At 44.6% G+C, this 20,131-nt stretch overlaps 2 protein-coding genes across 9 annotated transcripts in view; one reads left to right on the top strand and one right to left on the bottom strand.

Moving 5' to 3' along the window:
- Positions 1-11,993, top strand: part of Gls (glutaminase) — a 70,241-nt gene extending 58,248 nt beyond the window's left edge. The window contains exons 15-18 of the mRNA XM_021643037.2: positions 6,126-6,187; positions 6,890-6,966; positions 7,056-7,119; positions 9,372-11,993. Coding sequence (XP_021498712.1) covers positions 6,126-6,187; positions 6,890-6,966; positions 7,056-7,119; positions 9,372-9,528 — 360 coding nt within the window. The 3' untranslated portion in view covers positions 9,529-11,993. The remainder of the gene's footprint in view (positions 1-6,125; positions 6,188-6,889; positions 6,967-7,055; positions 7,120-9,371) is intronic.
- Positions 11,994-13,214: 1,221 nt separating this feature from the next.
- The window catches only part of Stat1 (signal transducer and activator of transcription 1), a 42,740-nt gene continuing 35,823 nt past the window's right edge, over positions 13,215-20,131 (bottom strand). For 4 of the 8 annotated variants that reach the window (XM_060368344.1, XM_021643035.2, XM_021643034.2 and 1 more), the window contains 5 exons: positions 18,962-19,147; positions 17,759-17,834; positions 16,743-16,842; positions 15,404-15,643; positions 13,215-14,043 (listed from right to left, as the gene is read on the bottom strand). In XM_060368344.1, the coding sequence (XP_060224327.1) occupies positions 14,029-14,043; positions 15,404-15,643; positions 16,743-16,842; positions 17,759-17,834; positions 18,962-19,147 (617 nt within the window). In that variant the 3' untranslated portion in view covers positions 13,215-14,028. Of the gene's footprint in view, positions 14,044-15,403; positions 15,644-16,742; positions 16,843-17,758; positions 17,835-18,961; positions 19,148-20,131 lie in introns of those variants that run through there. The other 4 variants (XM_060368346.1, XM_021643036.2, XM_060368347.1 and 1 more) reach the window with 4 other exon arrangements.

Here is a 20,131-nt window from a genome sequence, read left to right on the forward strand (position 1 = left end):
GCTCCCATTTTTTAGCCTTATATTTTTAAACTGAAATTTCTATAGAGTAGAAATTGTCTTTTAGAATCAAGTTGACTATTTGATTTCTCTATTGAAATTACCACAGGAGAACTTCATGTGATTGTAGAAGGGAAAATGGAAGTATGACCATGAAATTGCTCCATTACTCATCCTGTAAAGGATTGTCTCTAATCCCCTGATCTCACTGATCAGGTCAGTTTGCATTAGTATTATCTATATATAGCACATGAATAGCTTTGTCCATGTAAACCCCTGGAAAGCTTAGAGGCAGGCGGCCTCTTGCAAGCCTACCGTACAGTGCTGTACGGCGATTCTGTGTGCTGATAGTCAGGTTGTTCAGAAGTAGAGCCCAGGTGTCTGCCCACAGCACTGCCCTGCAGAGCTCTGCACTCACGGGCTTGTTGGTGAGGCATTTGGTTTCCATATATTGGCAACTAAAGAAATGTTCCCTTAGCCACACTACAACCTGTGCATTTTAACCTCAGAGGAAGAAAGGCTTTGATGAAAGACGCCTGAGAACTTTAATACCCCATGCCTTTGATTCAGCTAGGGAGAGGAGGAAGTGCTTTGTTTGTTTTGTAATGTTTGTTCTGTAATGACATAATCTCAATATTTTGTTTCTTTTAGCTGGTAGTCATTTTTTAGCAAGGCTTCTGAGATTACACGTGACTGAGAAATGTTGAGTGAGACTTTCAAAGAAAATAGGATCCGCAGTCATGATGGTTTATTTAACAGGTGAAGTATCCATTCCATGCAACAGATACTGCAGGGGCCAGAAACGGAGACCAGGCTGGTCAGCCAGGGCAGCTTTTCAATTACTTACAGTTTTCATTAAACCATTCCAAAAGAGCTGGATAAGTCTTAGTGTGGAGACAAACTAAGGAAGAAAAGTTGTGGGAGCCTCAGTTTCCAGCATGTGAGAGCTGGGAAACGCAGCAGTGGTAAAGGTGAAGGCAGTGACCCAGGTTTCCCTCCTGCTCTCCCATTTCCCTCTCTGGAAATAGCAAAGGTCTCTTAGGAATTGAATTAATGTCCTTCTCACCTTTGGGTAAAAGCTGGAGGTTTCTCAAGGCCCTGCATCACTGTGGTCAAGTACAGAGCTGAGAATTCTGTGCCTGGGCAATAGCTGATGTCGTGTAACCTTAAACCAAGGCCCCCGATCTCAGTAGCACATAATGAAGAGAGCACAGTCATCTACATCTGTATCTGCTCTATCAGGGATTCAAAGTAACTAAGTATTGAATTCCTCGTACTTCACCCACTCAACATGATACATGCCTGTAAAAGTGCAGTTAGCAGGGTACTTGGGAAACAGAAGTCACAATTGAACTTCCAAAGTTCAAAACAAGAGGTTGAGACATCAGAATGTTAAGATTTCTGTCATATTTTAGAATAGTAAGCTTAATCTGCACTCACATTCGCTTCTAGCGTTTACAGGAAAAAAGATTTTGGCATGCCAAGCATGCCAGAGTCAGGTGAACTCAAGTGAACTGTAACATTTTTGTCCCACTGTTGTCATGACTTTGTACAAATAAACTAAGATAACAGTGTCTGGTTCTGGTAAGTTCTGACAATAATTTGATAAGGAAAACATAGCACTGGGAAACATGCAAGACAGCGGGACACCCGGCATTTAATTTATAAACTTTTCATGGCTACATGCCCCAAAGGAATTTTTCACTGCGAGAAGGTATATATTAAACATTAGAACCTTGATTTGCAGAGGTTCCTGGCCCTGCCATATTTGTTCTGTTTCTATGTTACCAAGGAATCAGAGCAGGTTTTACATATCTGGCAGTTACTGTTAACCCACTGTTTTCTGGACCTCTAGTGTCAAGAGTTAGGAAAGCCTCTCCATCTGTTAGCAGGCCCTCGTTGGTAAGGTTGGCCTGGCATCGGGTGAGAGCTGCAGAGTGCCCCTTTCCTTTGTCCTTATCCTGTCCCTTCTAGAGGATATTTCAGTTCAACTGAACGGAACAAGAAACAGACTATTCCTAAGAGAATGTGATACTTCTCTTTTGTCTTGAAGTTGTTAGTTTCATTTTCCATCTTAATGCCCCACCCCAAAGCTAACCTAAAATGTAAGTGGTATAGGATGTGTAATCCCAGAATCCTGCAGGCTAAGTGGGAGATCTGAGTTCAAAGCCAGCCAGGGCTTCAAGCAGGGACTCTAGAAGGGAAAGTGAGTCTGAAATGAAAAGGCATTTATAATGTATTGTTAAGTGGTACCAGGCACGGGATACCTTCTAGTGCTTTCTGACTTGGAGAGAGAGACACTTTGTGAATAAAATGCTTCTACTGGTTTGGACCAAAATCAGGTTTTTGTTTTCAAAGAGAATAGTAATAAACTTCCATGCTTAGTTACCCTTTAGTAATTTTTGTTAAGGCAAGTTAATGTCCCTCCTGATTGTCACAAAGCCACCTGGTGTACTCACTGCTTTCTCATTTCATTTCAAATTGCATTTATCTCTGAACTGAAAATGCTTAAGTGTTAGTAAAACTTAAATAGGCTAATTATATTGTTACATAAGCCCTTCCTAGAAGCCTCATGTAAAGGTGGGGGAGAAGATAGGCCCTCCCTAGACCTTATTTAAAAGAAGTTTCTTTCAGCAATGGTTAGGTGGCTAAGCCAGGCACCAAGACTATCTTGAAAGATGCTTGGCCTAAATTCAGGATTTTAAAAGGCAAAGACTGGCAGAACACCTTCCTCAAATGTGCAAGGCCCTAAGTTCAAACCTGAGCTCTGAAAAAAAGCAAACAGCCCATAACAAAGGCATGTTGTTCATGTATACAGTAATTAAAGTAGATGAGGATGTTTACTGCTTAGAAAAAGTAACATTTTAGGACTGTGGGTAATATATTGATATGCATATTAGAATCTGGACGTTTCTTTTGTAACGGGGAGGTAAGATACAAAGTGAATATACAACAGGGCCATATGTAATGGGGTTATAAGGAGGCATATGTGGAAGATAAATTCCAAGTATACATTGTATTAGTGCTCATAGAGGGTTAGCTATGACATCTCATTGAGAAATGGAGAGAGGGATGCTATGTTCACAGACTGGCCGAGGAGCAGAGTTTGTATTCAGGTTGTGGAGAAAGGCATCCACTGACAGGTCCATGCTGTGACAGGGCAGGTAGGAGGCTGAGGTAAGGAGAACAGAGACATCTAGACAAGCAGGTGCAGAAACAAGGGCTTTGAGAGCAGTTCTACCGTGTGGAATTTGAGAGAGAGAAACAGATTGGCAGGAGTGAAGAACCTTGAATGCTGGGTGAAAGCTGCTCAGCTCCAGGCAGCAGGAGCACCAAATGTTTGCTACTTTGGGAGACTCCTCATTTAGTCAGTATTAATGGACAGATACACAATGGGAACAGGGTACAGTTAAGCAAGAAACAAGATTTCTGCTCATATGGAGCTTATATTTAATGAGACAAAGATGACAAATAAGCTAGGGGTGAATAATAATCATTTCCCTGGAAAGAGAAATCAAAGCAAGAGATAAGGAGTGAAGAAAAGGCAAGGTCAAAGTGTACAGTGGTTGACCTGGGTGAAGTGAAGGGGTCGTCTTACTAGGGAGAAAGCTTTCCTGGGAGAAGTGGAGGCTTTGAATGCAAGATGAGCAGAAACTTCCTGCTGGGGTGAGAGTTGATAGTGAGTAATATGCGGTGTGACCTAGGAAGGAAACATTGGAGTTCTCCATGTCCTGGTAGAGTGGAGTTCTGTGGGTATGATGGGAGGTAAGGGACCATGCTGCCATTTTGGTTCCCTGGGGTAGCAGAGGTAAGTAGGCTGTCACAGTCCTCCACTTGACTAAGCCTACAGAAGCCGAGATGGATATTTTGGAGAATTTGTTAGGATATGCTAGATGTGCTTATCCGGTATATATGTCCTACACAGGTGCGCTGTGTAGGACACTTGGGTGGGGGCAGCTGGAGCTGGGTGCCCTCCTTGGCTTCAGCCAGCTGTCCCAGGGAGGGCTCAGCAAGCAAATGCAGCAACTTTTGTGACTTCTGGGATTTAGAATGAACAAGTGCTGAATTGTGTCATCACAAACTAGGTGAGCTTGAAGGAGAGGAAGGCAGCACAAACCAAGGTCCACTGTGGACATGAGTATGTGGTAGCTGCGGAACATCCTGGAGGCACTAGCCAGCCCACAGGTGGACAGGGGAGTCAGGTCTGTCTCCGATTTTGAATGTGAAATGTCAGCTCGGCAGTCAAGTGGAGTCCGTAGAGTTGGAAGTTGATGTTATGAACAAGGCTGGTGACTGCCTGTGCAGTGCAGTGAGGCAGCGGCGAGTGTGCACAGCAGTCAACAAAGGATTCAGGGGCAATACTGTGGTTTGAGGCAGGGGTAGAAGGGAGTATGCCAGAGGGTGGTATTTTATAGTATGTGGAGTTATGAAAATGGGTTTATATGTTCAGTGAAGCTGTAATCAGTGTCAGCTATTTTAGGGTCATCAGTTCGGTTCTAACCCCGGGCTTTGCCTGCAGAAAGTATAAAAGGAATAATGAGAAAAGAAACTCAACAGTGGCAGACAAGTAGGAAACAAATTTCTAACAGGTGATCAGTCTCCTGTGGCCTGGTAGTGCAGGGGAGGTGAGGATTCAAACTGGTCATGGGCTGGAGAGATGGCTTCTTCATGAAGAGCACTTCCTGCTTTTGCAGAAGACAGAGGTTCAGTTCTCAGCACCCTTGTGGGCCATTGATAAACTTTCTATCTGTGGTTCCAGTGAATCTGATGCCCTCTTCTGGACACATCAGGCACTGATTCATGAATGGTGGCTCATAACCCAAGAGACTAACAGAATCTGTTTTTACCACCTTTCCTAGAAGTCAAACAACTAGAAATGGAAGAATGATGTTCACGTGCTTTCAGAATCTTCATGGTAAAAGCCCCTCTTCTCACTGGCTCTAGAGCAGCATCAACATAGAGGCTGGCACGAACAGTGAGGGGGCACAAAGGGGAGTTTGTGGGCTGAGGAATAAGCATGGGCTTGTGGGTGATACCAAGTAAGCAGTGGTGTTTAGGGATTACTACACATAGCTAGTTGGGCACCTACACTTCAGTCCTCCACAGACTCTCATATACCCATGAATGTCCAAGAGGGGAGTTTAGTATTTTAAGAACATATCTAGCCATAGAGCCTTATTTTCATGGAGAATCTTTTGGGCTGGTTTCTGGGACACTCTGAGTGCTAAGTTGGAGGAGTTCCGCAGTGTTCAGCAGACAGCTTTAAAGTTCACAGGTTGTGGAAAGGGGAGCCTTAGAGTGAAGGGAACATCAGGTTTCAGGTCTGGAAGGAAGCTGCCCCAGAATTGTGGCTTTGGTCCTAGAGAGCTGGGCTACTCTGTGCTCCAACTAGACCAATGTGTCTACCCGAGACCCATTCAGCATGGGTGCTGCTGCTACTGGATGTAGAGTTGGCTTGTGTGATTAGTAGTGTCTGGGATTTTAATAAACAGGGCTGGGTAGTCTGAAAGAAAGCAGGACAAAACTAGGTGGCCTTAGAACAACTAGCCTTTCCACGTCACTCTAAAGCAGGCAACTATCAAAAGTAAATGCACCTTAAGCCTTGGAGCATTTTGTAGTGGGGACCTGCCCTTTAAACAGTGTCCTGTGTGCTGAGCGTGCCCCAGTTTATGCCAGCCATCCAGCAATAGTCAGGACTCTCCGCGAGGAGCAGCTCTGTTCTTCCATTTACGGTGATGTACACTTGCTTCTCTTAGCTTTGCAAGGAAGTCAGTGACTAGGGGGACAGTGATGCTGGCAGGGATGAGACATTTGCGCAGCCTAAGTTAGTGTTAGTATGTGATGTGACTTTCACCCATACAGACTTGTTGAACATAAAGAATTTTCCTTTGTCCTAACTGCGGATGTGTTACAAGCTTCCTGTGTGTCAACATTCTAGTCTCCTTTACACGTATCTTATTGCTTAACTTTCTATCAGTCCTGGTAAAAGAAAAGTCCATGTATGTTCTTTAGATGTGTACCTAAGATAGTATCCAATCCATCCAGCGGAAGTCTTCAAAGCACGTGGAAACGACACAGCGGCCAGTGTTTGCTTTCTCCCACAAATACCTGGCTTTTCTTGTTCACAGGTAAAGTCGGTGATCAACCTTCTGTTCGCTGCATATACCGGAGATGTGTCTGCCCTCCGAAGGTATGCTCACAGTGTAGCGAGGCTGTGGCTCTGGTGTGCGATGCACATCTAGTCAAGCAGCTGTCTAAAGGTTACCGTCTCACTAACCCTCTGATAAGCCACCCACGCAAGATCTATACCACCTCACTGCCACTCAGCCTCCCCCCCACCTCGGTGTCTCAGACCTGTTAACTCCTGCTGCGGTAAAGCCCAGGCCTCTGTGGTAGCAGGCTGCTGGTTTACTGTAATGGATCTTGGATGAGGCAGGAGACGGGGTGTTTGGTGTTGTGTCTGTCACCAGGATTAGAAAGGCCACGAACTACTGGATACCCAGTGTAAGTTCCCTCTCACAGAGTTGCACCTGACCTTTAAAGTGGACATGGCTCAGCTGATTTCAGGGCTCATTAGTACTTGTAGACAGTGTAGGCTTAAGAACGAGAGTCACACTGAAAATGCAGCGTTGCTGCAGGCATGTTTGCCCCTTTAATACAGCTGTGCCACTATTTTAAGTTTAAATAGTGATGTGATGAACCTTAGTTCTAGGAGAGATGACTTTATCTTACTCCAAAGTAGCAAAGCTAAGGAAGAGAGATCACACAGCATTTACCCACAGTCTGGCAGAGCATGAAACCTGAATGAGGCCTGAGATTGAACTGACAGAGTAAATGTTAGTACTGAATTAAACTTATCTTCTGTAGTGAATCACTGTTTCTGGACTTTCAGATTTGCTTTGTCGGCGATGGACATGGAGCAGCGGGACTATGACTCCAGAACAGCGCTCCATGTCGCCGCAGCAGAGGGTAATACACAGCCACTTATTTATGGTTTCTCAGATGTAAACTCTACTCCAGACTAAAATATATGTTTTTTTGTGTGTTGGGGAGTACAGGCCATGTTGAAGTTGTAAAGTTTTTGCTGGAAGCTTGCAAAGTAAATCCTTTCCCCAAGGATAGGTGAGTATTTCTGTTACCTTCTAACATAACTGATTTCAGTCCCAATTTGAACACACAGCATTGTAGTGTCAAGTGGCAGTTACACGTGAATCCACCAAGGGACTTCTACATTCACCGTGTCTAACAAAGGCAACAAGCGAAACCGTGCAGTCTGTGTGCCGTCAAACTCCATATCCAAGAGTTGTGTCTTACTCAGCAATGTCAGCACTTATGAGAAGACCCTTCTTTGTATTTGAAGAGAAAATGGGAATTCTGTTCTCACAGGACTTTTAAATACACGGGGCAGACAATACAGAAGTGGGGGAAAGTTTGTAAGGAAACTGTTCTTGAGTTGGAGCTGCTTGGTATTCCTGGATGTGTTGCAGTTATTTTCAGAAGGTTTTGTGGGCGCTGGATTTTAAGTAGTGCATTGGCGGAGAGCATTGGAGGCACTGAGCGCTGCAGGGTATCTGCCTGCAGTGGGAAGGATTCCCCAACATTCTGTGTGTCTGTGCTTCCTCCTGGCTCGTGTGGCCACATCCTAGCATGGGGCTATAGACGCCACTACGCATGCAGCACTGTGCTCAGTACTGGGGCACCCCACCCTGGATTGAAATGGCGGAGCCATCAGCGCACAGTAAGGGGAGGGGCTTAGAAGAACGCAAGGAACCGCACTTGGTGCTGTTTGATAAGTAGAGTTGGAAGAAACCTGAGAGATGCATGGAGTTAGGAGCAGGTTGGCTGCCATAGCTAGTTGGCTGGATTGCTAAGTCCTTGTTTTCAGGGCCTCAATCTTCTTGGTTTGGCTTCACAAGATGAGAAGTTTAGTGTAAGTGTCTGAACTTTGCTAGCAATTTTGTGAGGTAACGTGTTGACTATCTCCTATTCCTATGGTTATTAAAAAGAGTGACTGAAATAAGCTATGTTGGCAGTCCTCTAGAACCTCAAGGTAGGCTGCCAGTTCTCACCTCTACCCCGTATAGTGCCCACCACGGATTTCTACAGTGAGAAACTGAAAAGTGTCTCATGTGTTTATAACTCCATTCAAACACTACTTAATATATATGTTGGAATTATTTACTTTGTGAATTCTTCCACTCCCAATTGGCCTTAGAGGTCTTCATCTTGCAGGAAAAGGCAGCTAAATAACTTGGTAAATGTGTATTCAACTATTTCAGAAATGAAGCCTGGACCCAGGAGTGGTTCTCTCATCAAATGGAATCAGTGTCACCTAAGTTATAAAACGGCAAGAGTGAAACAGTGTTTTCATTACATACAGACTTTTCATTATGTCATGAAGAGATGTAAAGACGATATGGCAGTTTTCCCAAAAGCTGACACAGGTGCTTGTCCTGTTAGAGCCCAAGACTCCCTATTAAAAGCCATACAGAAGGGAGAAGTCCATAACTGGGCTGTTATCTGAGAAACAGAGATGTGTGGAGTTTTACTTACCTGGCTTTCAAAAATTAAGAACAGCCCACCAGAAATATTTACAATGCAAAATTCAGCACTTTTGGTTTCACATTGTGGCTTATTAAGAGGGTGGAAGGTGCAGGACAGATACAGAATGGTGGAAAGAAGCAACAGCAGGAAGGTGGGAGGAGGAGAAGCTAGCAGAGGGAGCAGAGGGATCCCCATCGGATGTGAAGGAAGCAGGAACCCCGGAGCACGCCTGGGGGTGAGACTTTTAGCATGCTGCCTCCTCTTGCAGAGCGCTCAGCCAACTCACTGCTGCTGAGCCCCTTTGCTTGTCTTTGAGTCTGCATATCCCGCTCCCTGCAGCACAATGGTGGCGATGAGGAGTTCTGGTCAGGCAGTGGGCCAGTTGAGCCTACAGCATCCTACCCATGCTGGATGTGGCGAAAGGGTCACTTCCTCTGGGCAGACCTTGCTCATTTAACATGCAGCTAATGTCATGGGGTTATTGGAGACCTGGAAAACTCTAGGGTTTGCTGTGACTTTTGAACTCACTTTCCTGTGAGAGGTTAGAAGGATGTTACACTACCTCATTTTTAAATACCTGTCAGCACTAGCGTTTACTTCCAGAGGCCCCTCCTTTCCACTTGGATATGGAAACAGATCTTTTCACAAAACTCTTTCTCTTCTCATTATCAGGATGTCTCGCACAGCAGTGTCTGAACTCTAAGTCCTCTGGTGTGTTTTGCATTCTCACTTGCAGTACTGCTAAAGCAGCTGGGCAGGCTGGCCTGGGGTGCTGGGTGGGCACTGCATGCAGTGGCTGCATGAGTAACCTTGTCTGTGCTGTGCTGCAGGTGGAATAACACCCCCATGGATGAAGCCCTGCACTTTGGACACCACGACGTCTTTAAAATCCTCCAGGAGTACCAAGTCCAGTACACACCTCAAGGGGATTCTGATGATGGGAAGGAAAACCAAACTGTCCACAAGAATCTTGATGGGTTGTTATAATGGTCTGAAACCCCAAGACTTAAATTACTTACCTATTTAATTGTGGAACATGATTATGAAGAACATGTATATTTCTATCTGGTAGTGATGTGTATTTTAAAACATTTGTCATTGCAGTGTTACTGGAGTTTTCTTCATTGTGCGCACAGGACAAATCTGATTTCTTTGGGAAAAACATAGAAATTAAAAAAAACCTCCCTTCATAATGTGAGCAAGAGTTACCTCGTGCGTTGTACAATTTGATGTAAAAGAATAGTTACCAATGCTAGCTGAACCATGGTCTTCATGACTTGTGTGTTTTGTAAGTTTTCAAGCCCTGGTGATGGTATGCTCATGCATTTATGAGTTAGTCTTTGCTGTACAGTCTGTCCACAGGGGTTGAAGCTGTCATTAAACGAAAACAGTGTGATTTCCAAGACTTTAAATATAGATTTAGTTTGAGTGTTTGAACAACCATATGCACTTATATGGTTGAGTGTTTAAAATGTCTCCTATCACCCTCACTTCACAGTGTGACTTCTTAATATTAAAGTAGTTATTCACTGTTCATAGAATATGCCAATTCTGATTAGATTTTATCAGGGAATCTGTTAAGATATGTTTGGTGACCAAAACATATGTGTGAATATAGTTCTAGAACTTTTACAGCTTTCCCTTTCTATACGATCCTCAGGCAGCCTCTCCGTGATGGTTAGCTGGCTGTCCCTTCCGCTGAGCTGGGATGTGTGTGCTGGCATACCATGCAGCTTCCACCTGTCCTCAGCAGGTTATGCCTCACATTTCTGCGTCAGAGGTACAGCTTGGCCACTTGTCTACAGAAGATGAACCAAAGTTAGGCTGTCTAAATTGTTCATCCGTCTGAAGAGTACAGATGGTGACACTGCAGACTCCTAAGTCCTTTCAGCTTCTACAATAAAGAAATATTCAGAAATGCTTTCAGTTACCAAAGTAATAATGCTACATTAGTAAAAACTACAAGTAGCCTGTAACAAGGACTCCTGCTGTCAAAAGTCTGCAGCAAGATAGCAAGCACTCCTTTGGGAGGGCCCAGGGATTTTCTCTCCCTCTGCTGCCTGTCTCTGGGCTGTATCATTCAACAAGAAAAGACCACTTCATTTTAAATTAAGACCCACCATTTCTTTGTTTTGGAAAGGTAATTTATAATTAACTTAGGAAACAGGTAAAAGCGACCTTACAAAGAACATAATTTTCTAGAAATCGCACATACTATACCCTAATGAACTTCCAAGAGATGCGGGGCTGTTAGTGAGGACTTCTGACACTGAGCATGTGCGTATACATGTGCATGCATGTGTACACACAAATGGACTTCTTAGAAACTGCTTTATGAAATGAGCGAACTTCTCAACGGTGCAGATCCTAGTGGTTACCACAGTGAAACAGCATCTGCTTTGACCCTCTCTATAGCCACTGATTGCTTCTGAGCTTTGGTGGCCTATCATTCACTCCAGTAACCTCCAGCTTTGGTCCTGTTTTCAAAGTGCTTCCGCCATCCCTTCCGTCCCCTAGCTCCTTTCTTGATGAAACTGGCTAGTCCTTCCCGGAGCCAGAGACCGCCACTGCGTTGCTAAGCTCCAGAGTCTGGGAAGGCGGATGGGTAGGCAGCCAGTGCTGACGCTGTGTTCCTGCTTCCGCATGCCTCTCCAGAAAGGTGGACAGGTGGTGCCTGACTGTCCTGCACAGGAATAGCACCATCGCCTCCACAGTGAAGGGGTGAACATGTTTTCATTGGATCAACTGAGCTCATGCTATGCCAGTAGCAGCTGGCTTCATGTAATTCAATGTCTGACTTAAATATTACCGGTGACTTTGAAGATTCCCTCCAATAATGGTTTTGTATACTATTGGAGAACAAATGTTCTCATCTTTCCTTGGACGAGTGCTGTTCTATAGTCTGTGGCTTGGTTAAATGTGCTCGGTTTCCTCATGGTGTTATGACCATGTATGCCAGGTCTTGCTCTGGCTGTTTGCTATTGGCTGATAATAATGAGGACACTGTTTAAATGCTTGAATGAGCTGTTAACTGCTGCCATCAGTAAACTCCAAAGATCTTTTTGTTTTGGCTTTATGATCTTATGTAGTTTTTCTGTATCATGGAACATAACCACGTTGGTTTGAAGCTGTTTACTGCTGTTTCTGCTGTCTTGGTTCTGACACCCATGTCTGGTGACATGCTAAACCCCACTGCTGCCCACACTGCGCTTAGCTGCACAGCTGGATTCACTGTTGATCTGGCTGGCTGGCAGTGACTTGATAACCTGATGTTGGACTTGGGTCCCTGCTGGCAAGTCCACAGCTATGAATGTATTTACTTCCAACGTTTCCCAAAATGAAACCTTAAAACTATAAATTGTAAGTATTCTGAAATTGGGAAATATTTATTTTAAATGAGATCAGGTAGTGTTGCTTTCTATGGCATAATAAATAAGTGTATTGAAAACAAACTGTGAGAAGTGAATTTCTGTAAATAAGTTACTGTGACTACAGGATAGTAAGCAAGGGTGACACTTGAAAAATAGTGTTATTAATCTTACTTTAAAATAGGACTAATATGGGTCTGGAGTGGTGGCTTAGCAGTTAAGAGTACTGGCTGCTCTTCCAGAGGGCCTGAGTTGAGTTCCCAGCACCCACATGGCAGCTCAGAGTTGTCTCTGACTGTAGTCCCATTGGACTGTAGTTCCATGGGATCCAATGCATACATTGGACAGAATGTGGTGTGCATACATTCAGACAGAACACCCATATTACATACCTACATGAAACTTAAAAAAAACATTTAAAATAGGATTCATATATAAATGAGATACATATTAAACCAACTCACCATATTAGACATTTTAACTATCTTTATATTAAATAAGAATAGGAGCCTGAATTAATTTTACCATTTCTTAAAGTCTCAGCTCATTCAACAGAATGAACCATAACAAACTATTCTCAATAGACAACAATGTAAGCAATGGTTAGATCCCAGCATTTAGAAACAATATTATTATTTTTTAAATGTTTTGTTTCTTCATCATTTCAATTTAAGGGTCTGTGAAAGCCCATCGTGCCCCACTGTGTACACGGAAAGAGAGGAGGCCTCCGCTTCCCTGCAGCCCTAAGAACCAGCCTGTGCATATACTCAGTGTGGTATACACTTGCTCTTGGGTTTTAAAGTGGACTTATCTCCACCAAAGTGAAGCAAAGGATTATGGGAGAACACAGCTGCAGTGGTGACAACGGGAGCCAGCTACAGCTGTCTGTACAGTAGCCTGTGACAGCTGCCCAGAAGAACCCTGCCACCAACCCAAACCTGAACCACGGGGCTGTGCTGCTACCACTGAAGAAAGTAGAACCAGCACACGCCACAAAACATCGTCCTTCAAAAAAGTGCCTGACAAAACACAGGATCCCTGGAACCATTGTGAATTATTAAAAAAAAAAAAACAAAAACCAAAAAACCAAAAACACATTCATCAGTAAAAAATAGTTTTCAGTGAATTTACATAGGGTGTTCTAAAATTATTTGATACTTGTAAAGTATCAATTTTTCGGTTAATTAAGACAACCAGCTAAAAACAATGAAGATATTTAAGAACATGAATTAAACTGATAGGTTTATCTGTATCTGTAATTTCAACCTAAAAATATATTTGCCTTAAGAAAGTTGGCTTCCTTAATGGATGTGCAAAGATAATTTTATTCAACCAGTGACCAAAATGACAGCAAAAAACATTTAGCTTGGTGGAATATAGACCAAACAGAAACTACTTGTGAAATATTTGAAAAATGTTCTTTCTTCTACTGGTGTTTAGTTTCATTTATCCATAACTGACAAGAAAGCTAAGTCTCTGAAGAGAGCAACTGTGCTTTTAGTTTTACATGGCCAATGCAGAAGAGGTAATAAGGAACACAACTGTTTCCTCCCATCCAGATGAAGGGTGTCCACTAGAGTCCACTAGATATCTAGTCCACTATGTATGCATCTGTGTGTAAAGCTGACTTTAAACTTTGCCGTGGGTAAAACAGTGGAAGACTTCCAGCCATAAAGGAGAGGGGACATGTCAATATGCCAATATCAGCCAATATCTTCCAGGACAGAAAGAGTCCTACATCAACAAGGTCCCACATAACTGTGCCTCTTTCCAGTGATGTGTAGCACTCGGCCACTGACTATACAGCATTTACTAGAAGTAACTATACTCCTACCTTTCCCAAAACACTAGAATGACAATTCTAGTTCTCATGCCTTGGGTGGATCTCTGGTTTTTTTGTTTACAAAATTCAGTTTGCATAAGTGACTTTCTGTTTCACCTTCAGTAAGATGCTTGAAGTCCTTCAGAGTAACGGGTTTCTATTTAGAGAGCCACTTGCTATCAATGAGTGTGTTGTGCTTTCTTGCATTTCCCTAGAAATACAGCATGAAGGAACAGGAGCAGGAAGGAATCACAGATGAGAAGAAAAAATGTCGCCAGAGAAGACAGAAATTCGTGTTTATACTGCGCTCATCTGCAAAAAGACAAAATGTAGTTAGGTTCATTGCACAAATATGAGATGTGATTCATGTATTCATGAATTTGTTGCCCTTCCCAGAATGAAGAGCAGGAAAACGCTTCTACAGCAAATTGCCCCATGGAACCAGAAGGGCTAGTGTGCCCTCTCCTCCCTGAGCTAATCAGGGCCTTTTACATCACCTAAACTGATGGATTATTACTCTCTGGCCTGCTGGATTAACTCTATGACTCAACCCAGATAGACCATATAAAGCTTTCTGCTGTTATGCAAGTCTGGGGAGAGCAGCATGGCAAATCAGCCTATTCAAAACAAATGTGAGGAAATGCTGAGCCACATGCTGGAGGGAGAGGGACAGAGGGGAATAATGACTTTCCCTTAAAGGCCACTGCATAAGCAAAATAAACAAAGCCTGTGTTTCAGATGAGGGCCTGAGAAGTAAAATCACTACAAAGCACGACAGTCCCCTCCCTGGCCCGCCTGGCTGCCCTGGGTTGTAAGCGCTGCTGCCTGCTGACTCTGGCTTCCACACTGGTGTGGCTGCAGATGTCTCAAGGATAGCCCTGATCCTTGGCTGCTCTGAAGACATTCTGACACTGTCATTGCAGGGTATGGTATGTACACACTACTGGTATCATGTACATCCTTCAGTGTACAGGGCAGCCCCACAATGAAGGGGATTCTAGCCCCGAATGCCAGGAGAACCAATACAGACAGCACTGGACCACAAAGCCTCTTGAGAGTTTTAGTAAGCAATTTTAGATTGGAAAGCATATTAAAGGGTTTGCCTCTAGGTCGTGGTCTGGTTGATGGCACAGATCTGTAGTTAAGATGGTGCACTGTAGGGGCTGGGGGCGAGGTAGAGATAAAGAGACCCGGATATCCTGTCGCGTCTGCAAACCTCAAGTTCTTCGTGTGCTCATTTGGCTAATAGTGCCCAGCCCTGGACAAGGCCTCTAGGAAAGTAGGGTAGTTCTACTCCAGTCCAAAGGGACGAGCATAGTGTATGGAAGTGTTAGAAGAAAGAAATGCCCAAGCTACATTAGAGAGAACACCAGCATACCGGGCCTCGTGGACAACTTCCTCGGGAGCCTAAGAGCCAAGGCTAGACCAGCCATCAACCCTGACTACCTTTTTAGTCCATGCCTCCACACTTGTTGGAAATAAGCCAGCCTTGAGAATCGCTTCCAACTCAGTGCACACACCTGATTCCATTTGTTTATTTTGTGACACAGTCTCTGTGTAGCCCAATGTGGCCTGTAAAACCACTGGATCGAAGAGCTACAGGGGCCACCCAAAGACTACAAAACCATTTCCTGGAATTTGCCTGAGGGTGTGAAATGCCCCACAGCATCACCTTCCAGCATATTAGAGCAGTGCTCTCTGCACAAACGGAGGAACTGGCAGCTTCGTTTTTCCAGGTCACAGAGAACAATGGTGATGACAGCTGGAACTCTGCATGCCAAATTCCAGTCACAGGCTCCTCACCCAATGCTGCCTTCGCCTCAGTAGGTGCCAACAGAGCCTGCCTGGTGCACAGGAAGTGCCCTGTAAGTGACCCCATCAACAGTGCCAGTGGTGATGGCCAGGCGATTTTCTGAGCAATAGAGGAAAGTATATAAGCTCACCCTGTTTTTGCAGCTGTTGCTCTATTTTACAGTTTCTGAACTTTACCATTACTCCATATTCACTGAGACTGAAGACTTTTCAGGGTTCTACTTTACACAGACCATTTCATCAAGAAACCAGCACTGTTCTGTGCTCGCTGAACAGCGCTCAACACTCAGGAAGCTCTATGAAAGCTTCTCTAAGATTTTTAGTGTGATTAATGCGGTGAAGAATGAGGTCAACACCATAAAAAGAAAGCATCGCTGAGGTGCAGATGAGCATTCCCACCCCCCAACACGAGTGTGTGTGTTACCCAGCCTCTCTCCCGCCCCCTCCTCTAACCTGCCCTCTCATTACTGAACACAGGTTTGCTAGGTACTAAGTACACGGTGATGGAGAAAGGCCTGCAGTGGCTAAGAGAATTATTTTTGAAAGCTTTAATCTGGCTTTGAAAAATGGACTGCACCAACTGGAAAACAGCTTAGAGTTAAACAGTATCAGCAAGATTGCAGTCACCCAAATAAAATGCACGGGGTAAGGACCACGGGCTGAAAGGCAGGCGGCACCATTTAATCTGCTGGAAAACATTCTCCCAACAGAAGATTCTCTTTTGCAAACACCATGTTTCTATTTAGATAGTGAAACCCATTAACTCTCACTCCCTGAGCGGCTCATTCTGCCCAAGTCCTTCCCAGGCCCAAAAGCTGGCAGCACGAGTTAGTTCTGAGATATAAAGCAGGCAGATCTGTCCCACCACGAGCAGTCGGTGTAAGCAACAGGCATCCAGCTCTTCCTAAGGACAACTTCACTGGGTTGCAGCTGAGATGCCCCAGCCACAGCAAAATGGCTGCCTCTGAAAGCACCCTGGTCCCTTGGTGTGCAAACTTCCCACACAGCCAGACCCTTCTATCTTGTAGGGGAATGGAGTGTGAACACCTGAAATCCTGCTGACGAAGCAGTTAGCTCATCTGAAGAAATGCCCTTCCCTTGGCCCTGCTCAAGGCTGTTCCTCCCAGGCAGACCAGATCCACTGCAGTGCCAGCCTGCCTCAGGCTTCCAGGGTGGGAGCACCCTGCCACAGTACTTACCATACTGTCAAATTCGGAGCCCACTATCCGGGACATCTCATCGAACTCCTCTGGAGACATGGGAAGCAGGTTGTCTGTGGTCTGAAGTCTGGAAGGATGGCTAGAACGAGAGAGGAAAGGCAATGTCAAAACCCGTAAGCTGCGCAGGCTGCAGCGCAAGCCGAGACACGCTTCCTTCTGTTTGCGATGGAGTGGTCACTGCGTATTTTTATTTCAGAAAAATGTACAGTTTATGAAACAAATCTTTTGAAGGAGTACAGTCATGGGAGGGTTCTGTCCCCAGCCCGGCCCCTTGGCGTACACTGGACTTTAGACATGTGTGATGGCCAGACTGAAGCCTACACCATTGCTGCCTGGTGGAGCCTCGGTGTGAGCAATTGCAGTGTCATCCTGGGACGTAGACTCTCGAGGCTCACCCTGGACAGAAAAGCACCAAGAAATGTCTGGGGATCCCTCATCCCTACCTTGAGGTCTATGCAGATAGGGCTGCTCCACAGAGTGCGCTACATGAAGGCTACATCCATTCACCCCCAGACAGTGCCGCAAGCCAAATAACTGACAATGCCTTTCCAGCACTTTCTACCTTCTATGAAATGAAACAACAGAATAAAAGCAAGCGGAGAAAATGTATCTCAGTTATGACTCTGGCCTTTTCTTGATTGAAAACAACTCCTATCCCACTCATCAATTTTTGTTTATTTTATTCATACTTTTTTCAAAGTATCAGTTTGGGGAGAGCGTATATTCCTTACATACAACTTTGTTTTTTATTTTGTTTATTGTTGTTTTGGGGGTTTTTGTTGTTGTTGCTGGCATTTTTTTTTATGTTATGGCAGTAAAATGCTGGTAAACAATAACACCAGTACTAGTTAACCATCTTTCCAAAAAGTCCGACTGTGGTGACAACATCAATTACAATGGAAAAGCAAGCTATGAGCCAGTGCAATCAATGGGCCCCAGCCAGGAACGAGGCTGGCTTGAGGTTCTGAATATGTCAGTCTTCCGTGCTCACTTACACTTCAGACACAGATATCAACTCAGTCTTGATGTATCCAGTTCGCTTAGGGTCGTCGAGCTCCATGGGCTCTGGTGCTGGAAGCAAGCACATCATGTACACCACATTAGCAGAAGTCACACCAACAGTCACAGTGAGGATCAACTGTTTGAGTTGGCAGCTGTTGTCCTAAAACTTTACGGGTCATGACCTTCCTGCCCAAGTCCTGAAATCCTAGTGGGAATGGAGAAGCAACCAGGAAAAAGCCAGGAGTCTAGCCACTTTCCTCTTCCTAAGGCTTACAATCTGACAAGAAGGTCAGATGCATGCAGGCAGAGATCTCTCTGCTCTAGTAATGGAATATGCACAGCTGTGGGGGAGGCTAAAGCCACCCTCGCTGCACGGTTAAACTACTGATAGTAAGACTTTAGATTCCAAAAAGCTATTTGCTTTGTTGGCAAAGCTGGCCTGGTCTAACTTGAACTTTTCCAAATGAATTTTTCTATGACCTGGGAGACAGACTCGTATCCTAAGAGAAGGCTGCCTGTTTTATAGTCACTAACAACAGGTTCTGACAAGTAGCTGAGCCATGTGAGTGGACCACTCACTTACCCTGGGCCTGGGGTTTCTCCATCCTAACCCAAGCAGGATGGGAGAAATTATTAGCCTTGGAGCCTACCTCTTTCATGTGGAAAAAGTCGTAACAAATATATAAGACCAGAAACAGACTTTTCCAATATCCTTCAAACCGAGACACGTCTTCGCTTCCTAGTAGACACATCAGGCCAAACGATGCATTCTGTTTCAGCTTTCCTGAGCTCACCCTGTGCTTTAAAAAGCCTGCTTTGACCTGCAGACACAGCTCAGCGGTTAAGAGCACTGGTTGTTCTTCCGGAGGACCCAGGTTCATTTCTCAGCACCCACATGGCAGCTCACAACTGACTGTAACTCCAGTTCTAGGGGATCCGACAGCCCCAAACAGATAAATATGCAAGCAAAACACCAACACATATAAAATAGAAATAACAAATTTAACAAGTCTGCTTCCGTAATTCAAGAGATTGAGAGTTTGGCAACACTACAGGTGGCATTTGTGCCACCGTGTTCCACCTCTAGGATAATGAAGACCACTGTGAGTTATTTAACTTGTCTGAGAGTGACTGAGCTCCAGGAAGTACCTCACCACACTCCCTCTCACAGGCAGCACAGCTTGCTTCACACTCACCTTCCTTTGGCCTGGAGTAATATTTTCCAAAGGCGTGGTCTTTGTCAATATTGGGATACAGATACTTCAGGGGATTCTCTGGTATGTTCTCAGCAGCCATGACTTTGTAATTGCGAATAATATCTGGGAAAGTAACAGCTGAAAGTTCTTTCTTCGTGTAGGGTTCAACGGCGTGGAAGTCAGGTTCTAAAAGGAAGAAGCTGGTGAGGCCCACTGAGTACCAACGCCAGAGAGAACTAAAGCAGGGTAGACAGAGGCCAGCAAGAACTAGGTGCAGCCCTCCAGGTGCTGAACACGCAGGAGCCTCTGTGTTTCTAAAGACAGCAATCCTGCCTTAACAGGAGGAAAAGCAAACAGGTAGGCACTGCTTTGGAACAACACAATTGTTGATATCTGTCAGGGTCTAATTGTAGCCCAAAGCATGTCTAAAAGCTTACATCCTTAACAGAGCAATAAATAACTAATAAATATATAATCACTGCATGAGTCATTAGGCTCAGGCTGCAGATAATGTTAGAAATTGTCTCTCTTTCTGCTTTTCCTTTCAGATTGAAAAAACTGTGCTATTAAACCAAACAATTCTCGAAAGAAACAGAAGCAGGATTCCGCGTGCTGCTTCTTCCCTCCAGCCCTCCAGGGGACAAGCTGTACTTCAGCCCTCTCCTGTGAGAGCCCGGAACCTAGCCCTCTGCTGTGCACTGCTGCCCCGAGCTTGGGCTCCTGTGCATTTCTGCCTATGCCTGTAGCTGGCACTATCCTGCTCACGCTTTCCTGGCTGCTGAGTGCCTTCCTCTTTGGTCTGTTTCTCAGCCCCCGCTCTCAGTGGGCTTGGGAAATGAACTGCCAGGGGGAAAAAGAATCCAGGCCAACCTCAGCACCCAGTACCTGCACCAGGCCCTGATTCCAGGCCTCCTAACTTTTTCATGAGAATAAAAACAGTAGAATCAAAAGACTATCCCTTCTTTCTGAATCTATCCACTGAAAACAAAAAGTGCTTTGACAATCCCTCCACTTCTCCAAGCAAGTCTTAAGCAATGCTCAATTTGCTATTACTTCTCCCATCTGTTCTGTTTGGGCACAGGAAACCTGCTACACAATAACCTGATTTTGGACTGTGGTGGCCATTTGGCTAGGCAGAAATCTAATACGCAGCATGGCTGAAGGTACAGC

The sequence above is a fragment of the Meriones unguiculatus genome, chromosome 15 (assembly GCF_030254825.1).
Source record: "Meriones unguiculatus strain TT.TT164.6M chromosome 15, Bangor_MerUng_6.1, whole genome shotgun sequence".
Lineage (NCBI taxonomy): Eukaryota > Metazoa > Chordata > Mammalia > Rodentia > Muridae > Meriones > Meriones unguiculatus.